Raw genomic sequence first — 16,340 nt, forward strand, 5'->3', positions numbered from 1 at the left:
TCCTTAGCAAAGGACAGATTGGAGATGCTAGGATGTAATCTGTAAACATCATAGATTCAGGCATCAGCCTAAAATTGCAAGGAATAAGGCTAGTAAAATTCTTATCAGATGAGACAGCATCATTTCTTTCTTTTCCTAAGAGGCAAATGACTTTATTCTAGTCCTTCACCTCGTGGCTGATAGAACACATTATCTACATACACACTCTTATACCTTGGCTAGAGATATCATAGCTCTTGTTTAATTGCTTTTCTTAGACTTGCCTGTGATAATTATGATTCACAACCTTGCCCTGTGTTAGTAATAAAAGGTTTCTTAGTCAAGGCAATCTGATGCTAGCTACAGAGTGCAGGTCTTGCTGTAACTCCCTGGGTCAGCCTCTCTTAAAGTCAGCCAGTGCCTCTCCACACCGGCACACTTGGAGGGACAAACACTGAATATCTTCTCATTTACAGCCTCTAAGCTCTAAAAGGAGCAGTTTATAATTTTCAATATTTATTCACAGTATTCTTAACAGATATGGGAAAAAGTTCTTGTGTTGCAAAATGAGCATTAATGAGATATTTTTCTGGGTTTTCTTTTTCATCATTTTGACCAGAAATGAGCAGTCTTTCAAATTTTATCTGCTTGTATCAGCTGTTTCCTCAGAATTAGAATAAAATGTAGCCAGTGGCTACTTGGCTTCGTCTGACCTAATTCCTGAAGGAAATGAAAGAGAACTCAACAAGATTAGAGAGATATTGCCATTTGACTGCTCTATAGCAAGTGAAATCAGCCAAGATAATAACAAACATTAGCTGAGTCAAGTAATTGTTAGAGCAGTGCATTGTGTGTCTATGTATGTGTGTGATAATATGGTTTTGAATGTTTAATTGATAGTCTTATTGTTCCAAAAGAGTGAAATTTATGAACTCATTCAGAACACTTTTCTTAGGGAGTCTTTACTTGAGGCTCTTGTAGGAATCTTTGGATTAAGGAAAATTGTTCTTTTCTAAAACAAAAACATAAGGCATAATTTAAAAACAAGTAAGAAACTCTGTTTTAAATTTTGAAATACTAGCTCTTTAAAAAGTTGTATTAATTTGGGGGGAGTTGCATGTATTAGTGCAAGTTATAAAATACTTTTAAAGGCTTATGTGTAACCTAAATGTTCTTCTAGAAGATCTATTCTCAACATTAACCTAGTCTACTTTCCCATGGGTAAACTCTATCATGTATTTCTTTGGTACATTTCCTGAGATAATTTGATACTACACACATATGTTCATGTATATAATTACAAACACACTGCAATGTCATGTCATCATTTTCTAGTTCATGATAATATAAGCAAACATTTAATCACCAATTCATATGACATTTAAATTTCCAAGTATTTATAGTTTGAACACATAACTACTTACCAACCTTGGCCTGTTTTGTTATCATAAAAGTCTTTTGAAAGCAGTAAGTTAAAAGTTTATGTCTTCATATCTATCTAAATAGCAATTTTTAAATATAAATAGACCTTTCATTGAGAAAAGGAAAACCCATTCTAAGAACACTAACTAATAGATACTCACACGATCTGTCTTTCATATATTGTATGGGGATGAAAGCTCTTTGTTTTGTGTCTACCCTCAGGATATAGGATACAGAGAAAGCTACATAGTTATCCGTTGCCAACATGACGCAGGTGTATACCACATGAGGATACAAAACAGCGCAGCAATAACGGATGTGTTGACAGCTCTGAGTCCACAGTGTGTTCTTCCCAAGTCACGCTGTGGTGTGTATGTGTGTTTCTCTTCCTTTACTTTTCACAGAGCTCTGGAAAGTACTGAGCTCTCCCCCAAGCACAGTGGATGAGTACCAGGAATAAAAATGAAAGAGTTGTTGTCAGTGGACCTCTTTCATAGACGCACTTGTTGCCATGCAAGCAATCCCCACGTGGACCCTTGATGTCTGGAAAAAGTATTGGGTCCATCACGTGGTCTAGCTTTGCATCATCTCTGTGACACCTGAAAAGTATGTACCATTATTCCACGCAGCATCTCTGAAGCCCTGTCTCTATCTTCCCTTATTGTGTGTTCATCAGAATAGAGTCTATTAAAAGACACTCCTGGACACCATCTAATATGAGTATATAAGCGGAATGTCCAGGAAAAGAGTCCATGAGTAGGTAGGTAGTTTTTTAAGAGAATCTATGGAATGTTTATGGTTAAGTAAGCAAGTAAGCACTGTTGAAGTAGAAATATATGTCCATTTTATCAAGGGACCAATGAAACTTACCAACTTATCCAAGAGTCATAAAACAAATTAATCTGGAGGCATAATTTAAATAGTACAGTTATAAAAATATGCCTTACCATAATATATTTCTAAAGACATGAAATCAAGCAAATTTGTAAGACTATAATGACGTTTTTCTATTCCTGCTATCAACCAAACATTTGAAGAGAACATTAAATTGGCAGTTTACTCCTCTGTTTAAGCTTGGATAATTACACTAAGCCAGTCAGTCAGAGAGTTATAAAGGACTAGGTAATAAAAACACAGAACACACAGGCCTTGCCACCTATGCACATGATGAGGTCCTTCTGGGGCCACAGATATGAGCAGCTTGCTCTATACATTCTGAATGAGGGGGAATGCCTAAACAGAATGAGGGGAGAAAGGACCTACAAAATACAAAAATAGCAAAGAGCCAGGTAAAGCACATTCTTTATGTTTCCATAAGTTCTCTGACCAGACAGAAACATTAGCTCACCCATTCACTCCCCAATGGGAAATAAATGTCACAGATGAGAACACGAGATGTGTTCAGAGAGTTTTTTAGAATCTCTCTCTCTCTCTCTCTCTCTCTCTCTCTCAAAAGAGCAACGGGCAACTAAGGAATGCTAACACTAGAGAATAATCTTCCCCGGGGAAGAGTACACCAATTAGTTATCTAATACCAAGCTGTCATCCCTGAACACATGTGAGTATCACAATGAGCCACATTATCCAGGTCAAGCAGATTGTATTTAGGAATATATGTATATACATAAGTACAAGTAGCAAAAATCAATGAAAAAAGAGGAAAAAAGGAAGGAAAACAAGGATGGTGATATATGATGTGTTTGAATGCAGGAAAGGGAAGGGAAAAGGAATATATCTTTTCTATACTCTCAAATATAAAATTAATTTTAGAAAAATGACTGAGTCAAGTTAGAGATTACCTAACCTTCATTCCATAGAATTAACTTATCCTCTTGGATCCTGGTGGGACTTTCTGAATTGGTTGGAGAACTAATGTATTTTCAAGCTACCAGGAGAAATCCATTATTCCTAGTTAATAACCCAGGCAACATTAACAGGTATTCTCCTGTCCTTTAAGCTTTGTGTCAAAACTCAACGTTCTATCTTTTCTTTCTTTAAAAAAATATATGCAATGGGATGAACCAAATGAGTTATTTTTTATCCTTCTTAGGAAACTAAATCTAAAGTAGACTCAGTCATGTTGATCTAGTGGGTGTTTTGTCATTGTTTGTTTAGTTTTTCACTTTTTTGGTTTTCTTTTTGGGATTAAAATTACATCATTACTCCATTTCCTTTTATTCCTCCAAACTTCCCCACATAACCTTCCATGCCCAGCACATCAGTCTTGGTGGCAAGTGCCTTACAGGCTGAGACATCTTGCTGGCCCCTATCTTGAATTCTTAAATGAAATCATGGAAAATCTGGAAGCAAAGCATTCAAAGTTGTGTTGATGACTTCTGCATTTCAAAATTAACTGAGTACAAGCCCCAGAATTTAACTGAAGAGAAAATGTTCATGGAAAAAATACACTGCAATTAATTTTATGATGAATATGCTGTTTTATATCTATCTTGTTGAGCCATATTGAATTGATGTGAACTTAATGTTGCAAACTATTTAACATTAAGCATTATATTAACAAAGCAAACAGACACATGTTGACAACTTTTAGATGTTAATGTGTAAGAGCATATATATTTTTGTTAAAAAACATCTTTAGAGTAGCGGCAAAACATTTGGAGATTACAGATCTAGCTCTTAAAAGCACCTCGGAGATAGCCAGTAGTTATCTGGACTGACTAGTCCACCAGGGCTCAGTGATAAACTGACTGCTGAGCCCATAGCCAAACCTCTGCTTTAAAGAACCCAAACATTCATATCCTGCACACCATGAGAATCTGAACTCTCTCAAATTTAATATAGCTCATTCCTCCCAGTCTGACTTGTGAGTCCTCAAAGGTGCATGCCTGGAGGTCATAATGTACAAAGGAGCTGATGAGCACTTTGCCCATTACCAAACTGGGGTAGAGTCCACACAGCACTCTCGTGGTGCAATTTTTCCTGTGTAGTTCTGAAATGCATGCCTTCACGGCAGTATACCTTATGCACTCGTGGAAAGACAAATCTACCAGGTGGAGTGTCATAACATGGGAAATTAACCTTTTCTCTAAAGAGTCAGGAAAAGGCTATGCTTTCCCAAGTGTGATGGCCAGCTTTGCTCTGCCCATGCATCAACTGTAGAGCCCCAAGACATGTTCCGGTCCCTAGCTCTTCACCGTCATGCCCTCTGTCCACTCAAATGTTTTTCATTCACACAGCTGGGTTGTCCCCCACCCTGCCCTCCACCCCCACAGACTGTCTTCGGCCTGCCCAGCTGATGACGTTTTCCTGGCTCCAACCAACTTCCGTGCTTGTTGCAAACAGTGCTCAAGGGGACAAAGGATTGCCTAGACTGAAGCAACAACAAAAGTAGGTCGGTCTTGCAAGAGTCCGGATGGGTGGCCAGCCATCCCACATAAACGAGTGATGTGTCTGTCTCTTTCTCTTCTACCCCCCAGCCCCCTCATCAGACAGGAAAAATATCATTATTTTGAGAACGTGGGAGGCTTGGTTGTGGCAAAGGTCTACTCACTGGTCACTGTTGTAGAGAAACCTGAAGCAATGTTCCTCATGATCCCAGAGAAATGATCTTGTGGTTACAGTTCAAAGGGATGGGGAGTTTTTGTGGTTGTTGTTATTGTTTTAAAAAACAAAACAAAACAGTAATAAACTCAATCCTATATATAAAACTGAATGAATAAGCCATTTCTCCTAGAAGTTCTGGCGGTAAAGAGAGGAAAAGAGATTCAATTATTTCAAGTAAGATGGAATGGGCGCGTTTCATTTTGCTTTGCTCCTTAGAACTCTGTTTATCATTATATGCATGGTGGGATTCAGCTTATGAATCCGCTCTACAGTCTGTCAGAACTGCTGTCAAGAACTGAAATCATTGTCCTAGCTTTGGCTGTGCTTCCCCTTTCCCTCCCATTTTTGGTCTCTCCAACAGCTGCTGCAGGACAGGCTGTTGGCATAAGACAGATGTGGGCAAGTTTACTTTTGTAATCTCTGTATTCAGCACAGAGGTCATCAAGACCCAACACTGTCTCTATGGGTGTAAAATCCTCACTGTGACCCATTCTTGCTTCTGATAGCTCGGAATGCAGCCTGATGCCAAGGCAAGTCCGGGACACTCAGTCTCTACCACTGATCACACTATGTATTTCTAAAAGCTATATGCTGTTTTCCCCCTCATTCCAATGATAAAAAAATATTCCAAACTAGCATAGCAGAAATGTACTTCAAACTCTGTACTAAAGAGAAATGTTGGTTTCTGATAGACTTTAATTCAATCTGTGTTCAATGTGTTTACTCTTTTTTTTTTTAAGCTCCTGTCATGGTTATAATGATCACCAGTGTAACTATTTGTAGAAACAACTTTATTTTTAGACTAGAAAGGGGCAAGCTGAATGTCTTAGTGTTTTGGCCTGATCCTGGACAGCTCTCATACATTCTTAATTTATGGCTAATCATCTCCCTTTATTAGGTGTCCGTAATTAATTTACATCCTAACCATGCCCGAGTCTGGGTAATGAATGGTTGTGAATGCTAAGTGGGATTTCTAATCAGTTCTGGAAGTTTTTAGTGGAGAGAGAATGCAGGTGTCTGCATTCTGGGTCTCTCTCTTGACTATTGGTTTAGTAAATTCCCACTGGTCCTCAGACTATCGTTATCTAGACTTCACTTAAAGACCATATCATATCAAAAAAAGCCATAAAAATCCACTGCTACTAATTGCTGTAGTAAGAAACATATCAGCCTTTTACTTTTAAATCTCTGAAACAGGTACCAGGTGAGCATGCTATTAATATTAAATTGAAGTTTACTTTATGTTGGCTAGAAGGCTTCCCTCAAGTGGGAACCAAGTAAGAGCCTTTTGAGAACAAAGTCAATGGGAAATGAAGATATGTCTGTGAAATTTTCTAAATGGCTGTTTGATTTATGTCTATTTTTCTCACCGGACATTCTCTCATTCATTCCTATGTCCATCAGTCCTTCAGGCCTCCTGTTTTTCTGCCTGCCTTCCTCTCCCTGTTCTTGTCCTGTGACACAATTTAATAACAGAGCATCAAGCACAGAAAAGCACCACTGGAATGACAAGTAGCCGAGCCCTCATGTTCGTGGTGAAATACCTTGTCCAGAATGCTTTACTGAAATTCGGGGCATCAAAGCTGATGCATGTGTATTGTTAATATATTAGACCTCCATTTTATGTTTGTTTTCTTGATAATGAACAGGCTAAAAAGGTCTTCTTCCTCAGTCAATCTGGGGTGGGGACACGAATTTTTGAAAGCAAGTTTTGTCTCCTAATATTACATGCTTCTCTTCAAACTTACTTCATTCAATTTATTATGCCCCCTTTTTGAAAATATTTAAGGAACATATGTGTGTGTGTGCGTGTGTGTGTTCATATATTTTACTTCATAGAGTTTACAATAGCCAAAAGTTTTACGAGCTGAAGAGAAGCCATATTTCTATTTAAAATTATTAAAAACACTCCAAACACTTCTAACTATTCCCTCTTGAATTTCTGTGTGGGTATTCAGTTCCAAGCACACAATATTTAAAACATTTCATGCTAAAGGTGTCCTAAATACTGTTTTTGCCTGTGTCATTGCTTCTTCAAACTAATGTTTTTCTAAACATTTCTAAAATAAATTTAAAAATCAACTTTTTTTCTCCAATGTAGTCTGTTCCTTATGGATTGGACCCAGTCTTCCTTCTGTTCAGAATAGTTTGAGAATTTGCTGAGTTGAAAACAGCACATGATGTTTTAGATGGCACATGCTTGTTTCTGTTGAGAGAACATGTCCTATTTTTGAGAAAGGAAAGACTTGTAAGACATCAAATGTTTCTTGCAAAACAATTTGATGAAATGAATGTAAATGAATCAGAAACATGTGAATTGTGTTTCAATTAAAATTAATGAGTTTAAATAGGAAGATGGTGAACTGCTTGGGGGAAGGAGTGTGACAAGGCAGGAAGTGACATTTCTTTTGTTTTCATCAGTCTTGGGTTCTTGAAAAACAATCTACTACTGTGAATCCAGCTTCATTCAGATTCTTGAAGGTAAACTGACAATGTGCAAAGTGGGCTACCAATACAAATTCATCTTCTGCATGCATGGAACCTGGCCACTGTGCAATCATGTGAAGTGAATGGTTTCTAAGGTTATTCTTTCAACAAATAAGACGTTGTAATGATGATAAAATCTATTTCCTTCCAGACTCATACATAAACTTCATTTCTACTTCTTTTTTATAACTGAAGATGATGAGACATACACAGCAAACATATAGTGCAAAGGAGAGAGGGAGAGAGAGGGAGAAGAAGAAAGAGAGAGAGAGAGAGAGAAGACAGAGACAGAAGGAGAAAGGAAATAAGCAATGTGTGGGGTCAAAACATCAAGTGGGATTTCATAATGGAAACACCCAAACCAAAATAATTATTTTAGAGACACAAACATTTTATCCACAGTTTCATCCGTATATCTTTTATGCAAACTTCAAAGCAAAAATCAAAGCTTTCAAAAATACAGTTTGCATTTGTTATTAAAAACGAATGCATTTCTCTAAAAATCAGAAAAATAAAATGAGGCTAGCCCTGGTAATGCTTGCTCATAACCCCACTATGTAAATACAGAAGCAAAAGAATTGTCACAAGTTCAAAGTTCAAGACCAAAATTGTCTAGGGTGAGTTCCAACAAACACAAGCTGAAGTTAGAGTTTGTTTCAGATGAAAAGACCTATCTCAATGTTCCTAACCTGAGTGTGCTGTGTGACATCACAGTCTCAGAACATGTACATGTTAAATGTTCCACCAGCTCCCGAAAGGCAAGCTGTGTATGACTGGAGTCCCTATCTCACTTTTATCTTTTGAGTTACTCTCACACAAAGCTCAAGAAGTTTTTAGGACTTACTGCTGGTGGAGAAATGCATTATTAACCAGTCTATTCTGAACAAATTGAAGGCCTGGTTGCTGTAGATGCTGAGAGGAAATGGTGTGATGAGAGCCTTGTTGGGCTTCCTGAGAACTCTAACTGAAGCCCGGTGTCCTTCTGGTTATGTGGACACTGCTGTTGCTCTGTGGGGGAAGTAGGGACGAGGGCAACTGCAAACGTGACTTAGTTTCCCTTAAGGTTTGCTGCCTCAATGCCTTTTCAGTGTCTGAGGACCTCACCCACAGCTTTCTGTGTTGTCCTATTTGATGACAGGCCTACCCTTGCAGCAGTGATAAGGAATGTGAAGTTGGAAGATACTGTCACAGTCCCCACCAAGGATCATCAGCCTGTATGGTGTGTCGGAGGAAAAAGAAACGCTGCCATAGAGACGGCATGTGTTGCCCTGGTACCCGCTGCAATAATGGTAAGAGATCAAATGTTAAGCAGTCTCTTCTTTCTCATAAGTTTTTGTGTAAAGGTGATTTTAATGCCTGTTTATCCACACTACTGAGTTATAAGACTTTTAGGATTGGGAGGGTTTGGGTCTTTGTGTAGTATGAGACACCATAGTCACCTTCCAAACTTGGGCTTCCTGGGATCTGGCCACTTCCTACTGAGAAATTGAAGAGTTGTGTGCCTAAGTTTAGCCATAGAAAATGAAATGACGCAGTCAAACTCATATTGTCATGCCTTTTCTGGACTCTAGGCATAAACCTGCTGTGAGCACCATAAAGAGGACCTGAAGTGGAGAGAATGACCTCACAACCATTTGAGAAATGTGTAGGCTTGACCAGATTGGTTTGCTCATAAACCAAAAGGACTTAGCAGATGGCTTCTAAAGAAATAGTGGACACTTGTTTAATTCTTCACCATGTCACTATTCTAAGTACTTTGCATATATTTGCAGTAATTGGATGAGGTTAATTCTGTTTTTATTCCTAATTTGTTGTTTTTTGCACAGTGTCATTTTATCTTAAAAAGGAAAAATTCAGATCTAGGAAGCTTGGTTCCAGAGCCAAAGTAGTCTACTCTCTATAAGTAAGTGAATGAATTAGTGATTGAATGAAGGAATGAATGAACCAATGGATAGGAAAATAAATACATAATAGGTATCTTAAGAAATAGACACATAAATGTCTTCTAACACAGCTCAAGGTGAACATCACAGGTTAGAGTAAAAGTGATCTGTTTACACCCTCATTTTCAGGCATCTGCATCCCGGTCACTGAGAGCATCCTGACCCCTCATATTCCAGCTCTGGATGGCACTCGGCATAGAGATCGGAACCATGGTCACTATTCCAACCATGACCTGGGATGGCAGAATCTAGGAAGGCCACACACCAAGATGTCACATATAAAAGGTACGACTACCTATATTTCCATGTTTGTTTACTCTTTATCTCTTCTATTTAAAAAGTAAAAAAAAAAAATAGAGTCTTAGGGTTTCTACTGCTGTGAAGAGACAACATGGCCACCCAACTCTTAGAAAGGAAAACATTCAATTGTGGTGGCTCGCTTACAGTTCAGATGTTTAGTCCATTGTCATCATGGTGTGAAGCAAGGCAGCATGCAAGCATGCTGGCAGACATGGTGCTAGAGAAGGAGCTGAGAGTTCTTACATTTTGATTCACAGGCAACAGGAAGTGGCCTGACACTGGGTGGTATCTTGAGCATATATGAGACCTAAAGGTTCACCTCCACAGTGACGCACTTCCTCCAACAAGACTTACACTTACTGCAATAAGATCATACCTCCTAATAGTGCCACTCCATTGGGGGGCAATTTTTCTTTCCAACCACCACTCATACATAGTTAATTCATTCTGGTTCTATGAATCCATTAACAAAATGTTCGTTAATAGGCAATTTTAAGCTGAGTTTACTGATTTTTAATTTTGGAAATGTTAGAGAGTTCATGGAATTATTGCAAAGTATATGTTATGAGAAAGGCAATAGCCTGACCTGCCATGTTATTTTCTAAGCATGTATCTCTTTTCATGTGAAAACTGAGCAGAAATATTCTAAGAAAACTTGTATGGTCCAAAACTATCAGAGAATAAAGCGTTGTGGAAAATGCATGAGGAAATATTGCTGCTGGCAATGAAATTCATACCCATTTTTTCTCACCCTTGTAGACTCAGGAAGTTGATATTACTAAGCAATCAGATAACCATTATCTATGAGATATAATCAATTAATCCATAACCAGTCTATGAGAAACAGCTGGTTTATTTGGGGTTATACATCGCTATAAAGTCCTCTTCTTCCTCCTGCTCACCAACAACAAACCTGAAGAGTGTGAACACATTTTATTAATAGGAAAATTTTGAAAACATAAAACACATTTATACTCAAAAGAGGTTTTTCCCATGTGATCTGTGAAGTGTTCCTCTTTCAACATGTATGTGATTAAAAATACATAGTGGTCTAAAAAATTTATAATAGAACAAACCTCCCCATTCTTGGGAATTTTTGATGAACTGCAGTGCTCTGAGAATTCATGATGTGTAAAACTAGCTTCCTTTACTAAACACATTATTTCCATAGCTTGTTTCACCATAAAACCACTTACCTACATTTTCATCTTCTAGAGAGTCAGTCTCCTGAAGAACTAACTGCCCCATTGGTGCACCTTGGACTGCTAGTAGTCGTATATATGATGCTAAAGATGTTGACAAATAATTTTTCTCATCATTTTGCTTTATCTACCAAGATCCTTAATTATTTTCCATATCTCTTATTATTTCCCGTACTTTCAACCAATTCCTATATAATTGCCATTATGTGTGTCTTTCCTCATTCCGGAAGATTCCTAAGTTACAGCACTATTCAAAATCTACCAATTATTTCAGTTCAACTACATTCGAAATGTAGTGAGTGCAAACATAAAGAGATCTTGTGTTGTATGACTACTGAGTTATGACAAAATTTTACAGTTGAAGTCGTTATGTCTAGGATGCTAGAGAATCCTTTAGACCACAGGTAGCCACATGATGAACTTTGAGCCTAATCTGCATCACCAGATTTTCTAAATAATGACTCATAAAACCACACACTTACCCATTCATATAGGTCTTTTCTATGGCTGAGTTTTACAGGACAGCAAAACTGAGGAGCTGTTACAGATTTGGAGTCAGGCAAGTAACACAGAAGTTTGACGACTCCTGCCTTATACTGAAACACAGATGAATGTAGCCAAGATGTGTGTGGGAGAGTGTTATTTGGTGACTTAATCCTTCTGTGTATGCACACACTACCCAGATTTGTAATTTCACAGGTTTTTAAGGAAGCTGTTGGTTGCTCCTGAGCCTGGTGGCTCTGACAGCTGACCGTCATCTCTCTGCTCTGTTCTGTCTCACAGCTTCTGGTAGGCTGCATTCCTACCACTCCTTGTCAGATGTATTGGCTGGGTTTAAACCATTTACTACTCTCTCTGTCTCCACTGGTATTCTGGTGTAACTGTGTTTCCTTCAATCTCCAGTTGCTTCCACGTAGGGCCATTAGGTTCTAGTTAGTGAATCTAGCCTCTGGATACCGACATCACCTATCCTTGGGGGGTCTCTTGGCCTAAACATGGTAGTAAATTCCTGCAGCTGATCCACCTCTTATAATTCAACCACCGCAGATGCGATCAATTCTCTGCATTAAATAACCTGTGTGAATAGTTCCGCTTTCACAGCTGGACTCAACTGATAAATGATGTCAAGAGTCCCTGAAAATTTCTGCTCTCTTGATTTACAGCTTTATTGAGACCTGTTGAAAAGGCATCAAGTTAATTAGCTTGAAACCAACCTTCCCCCCTCCCAATTCACCCTACAGGAGGGAAATCATCATGAAAATATCTAAAGTTAGACTACAGACTAGGAAGTTGTCTCCATGGTTAAATTGCTTGCTGTGCAAACATGAGAAGAGGAGTTCCAATCCCCAGAACCTTTATAAATGGCGTGGGGTATGGCAGCTTGTCTGTGAGTCCAGTCTCAGGACACTGAAATAGGAAATCCTCACAACAAGCTGGTTGGCAAATCTAGCCTTATCAGCTAGCTCTAGGTTTGATCGAGAGACCTTAGCTCAAATAATAAGGTGGGAGAGTGATGGAAGATGATTCCCAGCATCTCCTTTGGTCCTTCATGTTCACATGTACACTTGTTCCTCCACGCCTTTCCACACATGCACTCACATGCAAGTAAAAAGCATGCCTCTATGTGCACTACACAAATAAACACACACAGAGAGTAACAGAAAAAAGTAGACTAAGACACATTGAAGGTGAATAGTCTAGCTGTTCATTAAATGCTGATTATAAAGTAGAAATTTCTCTCAAGCATCCCATAACCCTTTTTATTCATTTTTTTGTAGGACATGAAGGTGACCCCTGTCTGCGATCATCAGACTGCATTGATGGATTTTGCTGTGCTCGCCACTTCTGGACCAAAATCTGCAAACCAGTGCTGCATCAGGGGGAAGTTTGTACCAAACAACGCAAGAAAGGTTCCCATGGGCTGGAGATTTTCCAGAGGTGTGACTGTGCAAAGGGCCTGTCCTGCAAAGTTTGGAAAGATGCTACTTACTCCTCCAAAGCCAGACTCCATGTGTGCCAGAAGATCTGATAAACACTGGGAGAGTTATCACTAGCAGACTGTGAATTTGTGTATTTCATGCATTATGGCATGATGGAACATCCAGTTTGGAGCGCGGAAGAACACGGAACGTGATGGGGATTAGGAGCACAGGAGAGCAGCAGGACTGAATGACGTAGAGACAGTGACAACCAAAGCACAACCAGTGTTTCCATTATGCAACTTCTTTATGTAAATAATGTACACATTTGTGAAAATGCTAATATTAAAAGAAAGCACACCGTGGAAATTACTGACAAATACTGTGTGATTTTCCAAGAGTATGGCTTGAGTTAGAGTGAACAGTTCCTTCAGATTGGCAATGACTATAAAAATAACCTAAAGCCCTATTTCTACTCAAAGTGACGGTTTAACAAATTATTCTCACTGTCCATTGGCATAAGATAATCTCTAAAACATGGGGAAGATGATAAATAGGAAGTAAAAGTATGGAGCATTGTTAATTTACATGCCCCCCAAAAATCACCTTTGAATTTGGAACTCAGCTTCAACTTCTCAAATAAAGGCCTTGGTAGGCGAGAGAAGAAGGCTGTTAATATTTTCCATATCACTTCAAGGTACCGGCATGTCTTTTAAACATCCAAAAAAGATAAACATGTGTCTCCTCACACTACTCATTTCTTCACCTGAATAAATAAAGACCTCTGTAAGATGAAAGCAGACCCTGCATCGTGAAGGAATGCCACTGTATCTCAAATGAGAGGCCTACCTAAGCTAGAGCTACTCACTGTGTAGTGCAAGCACAGGGCAGAGCTTTCACAGATTGCAAAACCATCAAAGATATCCAACACATGTGCGGAGCTGAATAATGGAGTGAGCACTGTTTGGCCAAAGCTTTGACATGCACTGTATGTGGAGCAGATCTGCTAATACATTTATCTTTGCGTAGCTGGAGACCGGTAGGGTGAAGCTGACACTAGAGATTGGAGTGACATCTATACTGAGTGGAGCCCAGCAGGGAAGTAGAGGAAACCTCGCCATTTGTCCAGGCTCTAAGATCACGTGTCTGAAGCACAGGTTGAATTTTCATGCCTGACCCCGGGGACTCCACAAGGGAGCTACAAGCTCTCCAGAGGGTTTGTTCTTTTCGTGATATTTACCATGCAGAAGAGCTTGGTGCAGTGCAACTTGCCCTCCCTAGCCTCCTTAGTTTGGAGGTTGTAAAATAATCAAATATGAGGGGATCTTTAAGAGTGGGTTCTCTTAAGCCAGCTGGTACAAGAGGAACCAATGTCCTCCCTAAGCTTTGGACTGATGATGTCTTTGGAAATTTCTGTACTAGCCTCTCTGTGGAATTTCACTGACAAAGACATAGTTTCTGTTTTCTGCAACTATTCAGAGTTAAAAAAAAAAGTATTGACAAGTGAAATCAACATATCTCTATAGAAATTCTTTACTACTTCCTAATATAACACAGTTCTAAATATTATGTCTAGAGCGTAAGAGACAAAAAGAGGTTACCAAGCCATCGCCAGATCTTATAGAGTCACACCACTTTCTTGTTTTACTTAAATCCCACATGCAATCTCGTACAGCCCCTTAGGAGTTTCAACTTCCAGCATACATTTTGCCAGGATGATGATGAACTGTGCTTCACATGTGTGCAAGAAAATCATAAGGTAATTCATGGAAAAGCCAATGTTTGTTGTATGAGCTTGATGATGTGGAAACAGCACAGTTTGGTCAGAATTTCCTACATAGGAATGATACCTACAATCTAGTTTCCACATTACTTCCCTTATATCCACCCTTTCAAAAATGATTATTTGAAATAATTTATTTACAGGAAATGTTAATGAGATGTATTTTCTTATAGATATGTTTCTTACAGAAAGCTTTGTAGCAGAATATATTTGCAGCTGTCGACTTTGTAATTTAGGGGAAATGTATAATAAGATAAAATATATTAAATTTTTTTTCTTTCAAAAAATTGAATGCAAAGTGCCTTGTGTCTCCTTATGTGGGTAATAGTTCACAGAATCCCAAGTTCTTGGGGTTTCAACTGAGTGTGATAGGAGTCTTCAACCTGAGTGGGAAGCATCTGAATGTCAGCATCATGGGGTGGCCCAGCTTATTGTTCCCAAGACAGAATGGCTCTGATTGCTATTATAAAGAACACCAGCAGAATCCCACCTGTGATTTCCACCCATTCCTTCGTCCATTGCCTTCAAAGAAAAGGCTTCCATACACTTCTTCAAAAACACTTGAAGGCAGGTGCCCTAGTCCCTACAACCATCTCTCTTGGGAGAAATTTTCTGAACTAGAGGCCCAATAGGTTTAGTGTACTTGTTCGTTTACAAGACCTATGAAATTGTTCCAGCTGTGGAGGGAAACCAATCCATTTATTTGGGCCTGATTAACTCCAATCTACTTCCTGGCAAGTTGGTTTTTGCCTGCTTTCTGAGCCTTAAGGGTCGGGCGTGTTTGGTTGGCAATGTTCAGCATGAGACTGGGTGGATGGGAAAGTCCATGTTGCACTGTGTGTGGAAATGCAAAGGGCAGACATTCGCTGACAAAGTGGGAGGGTGCACATGCAGCTCTCACAGCTTAATGAAGGCAGAATAGTCCCGGGGCTACAGGAAAGAGTTAAGATCCCCGAAGCACGGCTGAACAATTTCCACAGCATTTTAATCAGTCACTTTGGGTATTCCTAGTCATTCATTCCCTCAAATTGAGACCATTTGGATTTCCTTATGAAAATGTATTTTTAGACTCTAACAATCATATGAGTGACATTCTGTTTCTTTCCCACTACACTAAATGACATGCTCTGAGAAGTGACAAATGTCCTCATTTTCTTTTTTTAACCAAAAAGTACCTAACCGCCCTCTATCATTTGGGAAACAATTATTTAATTATTTTTTTTCCTTTCTTCAAATTCAGGCTAGTAGGAAGAAAGGTCTTTCCAAAGGCCAAATAATCTGCCAGTACTCTGTTGTAGACAAAATTAATATTAGAGAATATAACATACATCTATGGACAAGGGTCTCTACAAAAATTAGGCACTGCTGTGAGATTGTGAACACATTATACTGAACTCCATGAGTCTGTGCTGTGCGGAATTTCCCTTCAAATTTCCAACATGGACAGGCAGAGCACAATGACACACTTCCTTCCACAGTTAGCACCAAAGGTAAAGGAAGGAGTTATATACTTCTCATTCGAGAATTTTATTCAAAATTCTCCTAAACTGAACAACTCATACTGAGACATGAGCGAATAGTAGAGCAGAAATTAGTACCAGACTCCATAGTAATTGAGTCTTCAAGATATAAAACAAGACCACTATACCAAATACACCATCTCCTATCACATCCCATTGTAGAAATCCATTCCTACGAAACTATAATATGCCCTGCTATCTACCAATGTGGTACCATGGCT

At 38.9% G+C, this 16,340-nt stretch overlaps 1 protein-coding gene across 1 annotated transcript in view; it reads left to right on the top strand.

The window, feature by feature from the left end:
- Dkk2 (dickkopf WNT signaling pathway inhibitor 2) overlaps positions 1-14,837 on the top strand; it is an 87,198-nt gene extending 72,361 nt beyond the window's left edge. The window contains exons 2-4 of the mRNA XM_057793558.1: positions 8,591-8,741; positions 9,525-9,680; positions 12,676-14,837. Coding sequence (XP_057649541.1) covers positions 8,591-8,741; positions 9,525-9,680; positions 12,676-12,926 — 558 coding nt within the window. The 3' untranslated portion in view covers positions 12,927-14,837. The remainder of the gene's footprint in view (positions 1-8,590; positions 8,742-9,524; positions 9,681-12,675) is intronic.
- The last annotated feature ends 1,503 nt before the right edge of the window (positions 14,838-16,340 follow it).

Source organism: Chionomys nivalis, chromosome 18 (assembly GCF_950005125.1).
Source record: "Chionomys nivalis chromosome 18, mChiNiv1.1, whole genome shotgun sequence".
NCBI classification, from domain to species: domain Eukaryota; kingdom Metazoa; phylum Chordata; class Mammalia; order Rodentia; family Cricetidae; genus Chionomys; species Chionomys nivalis.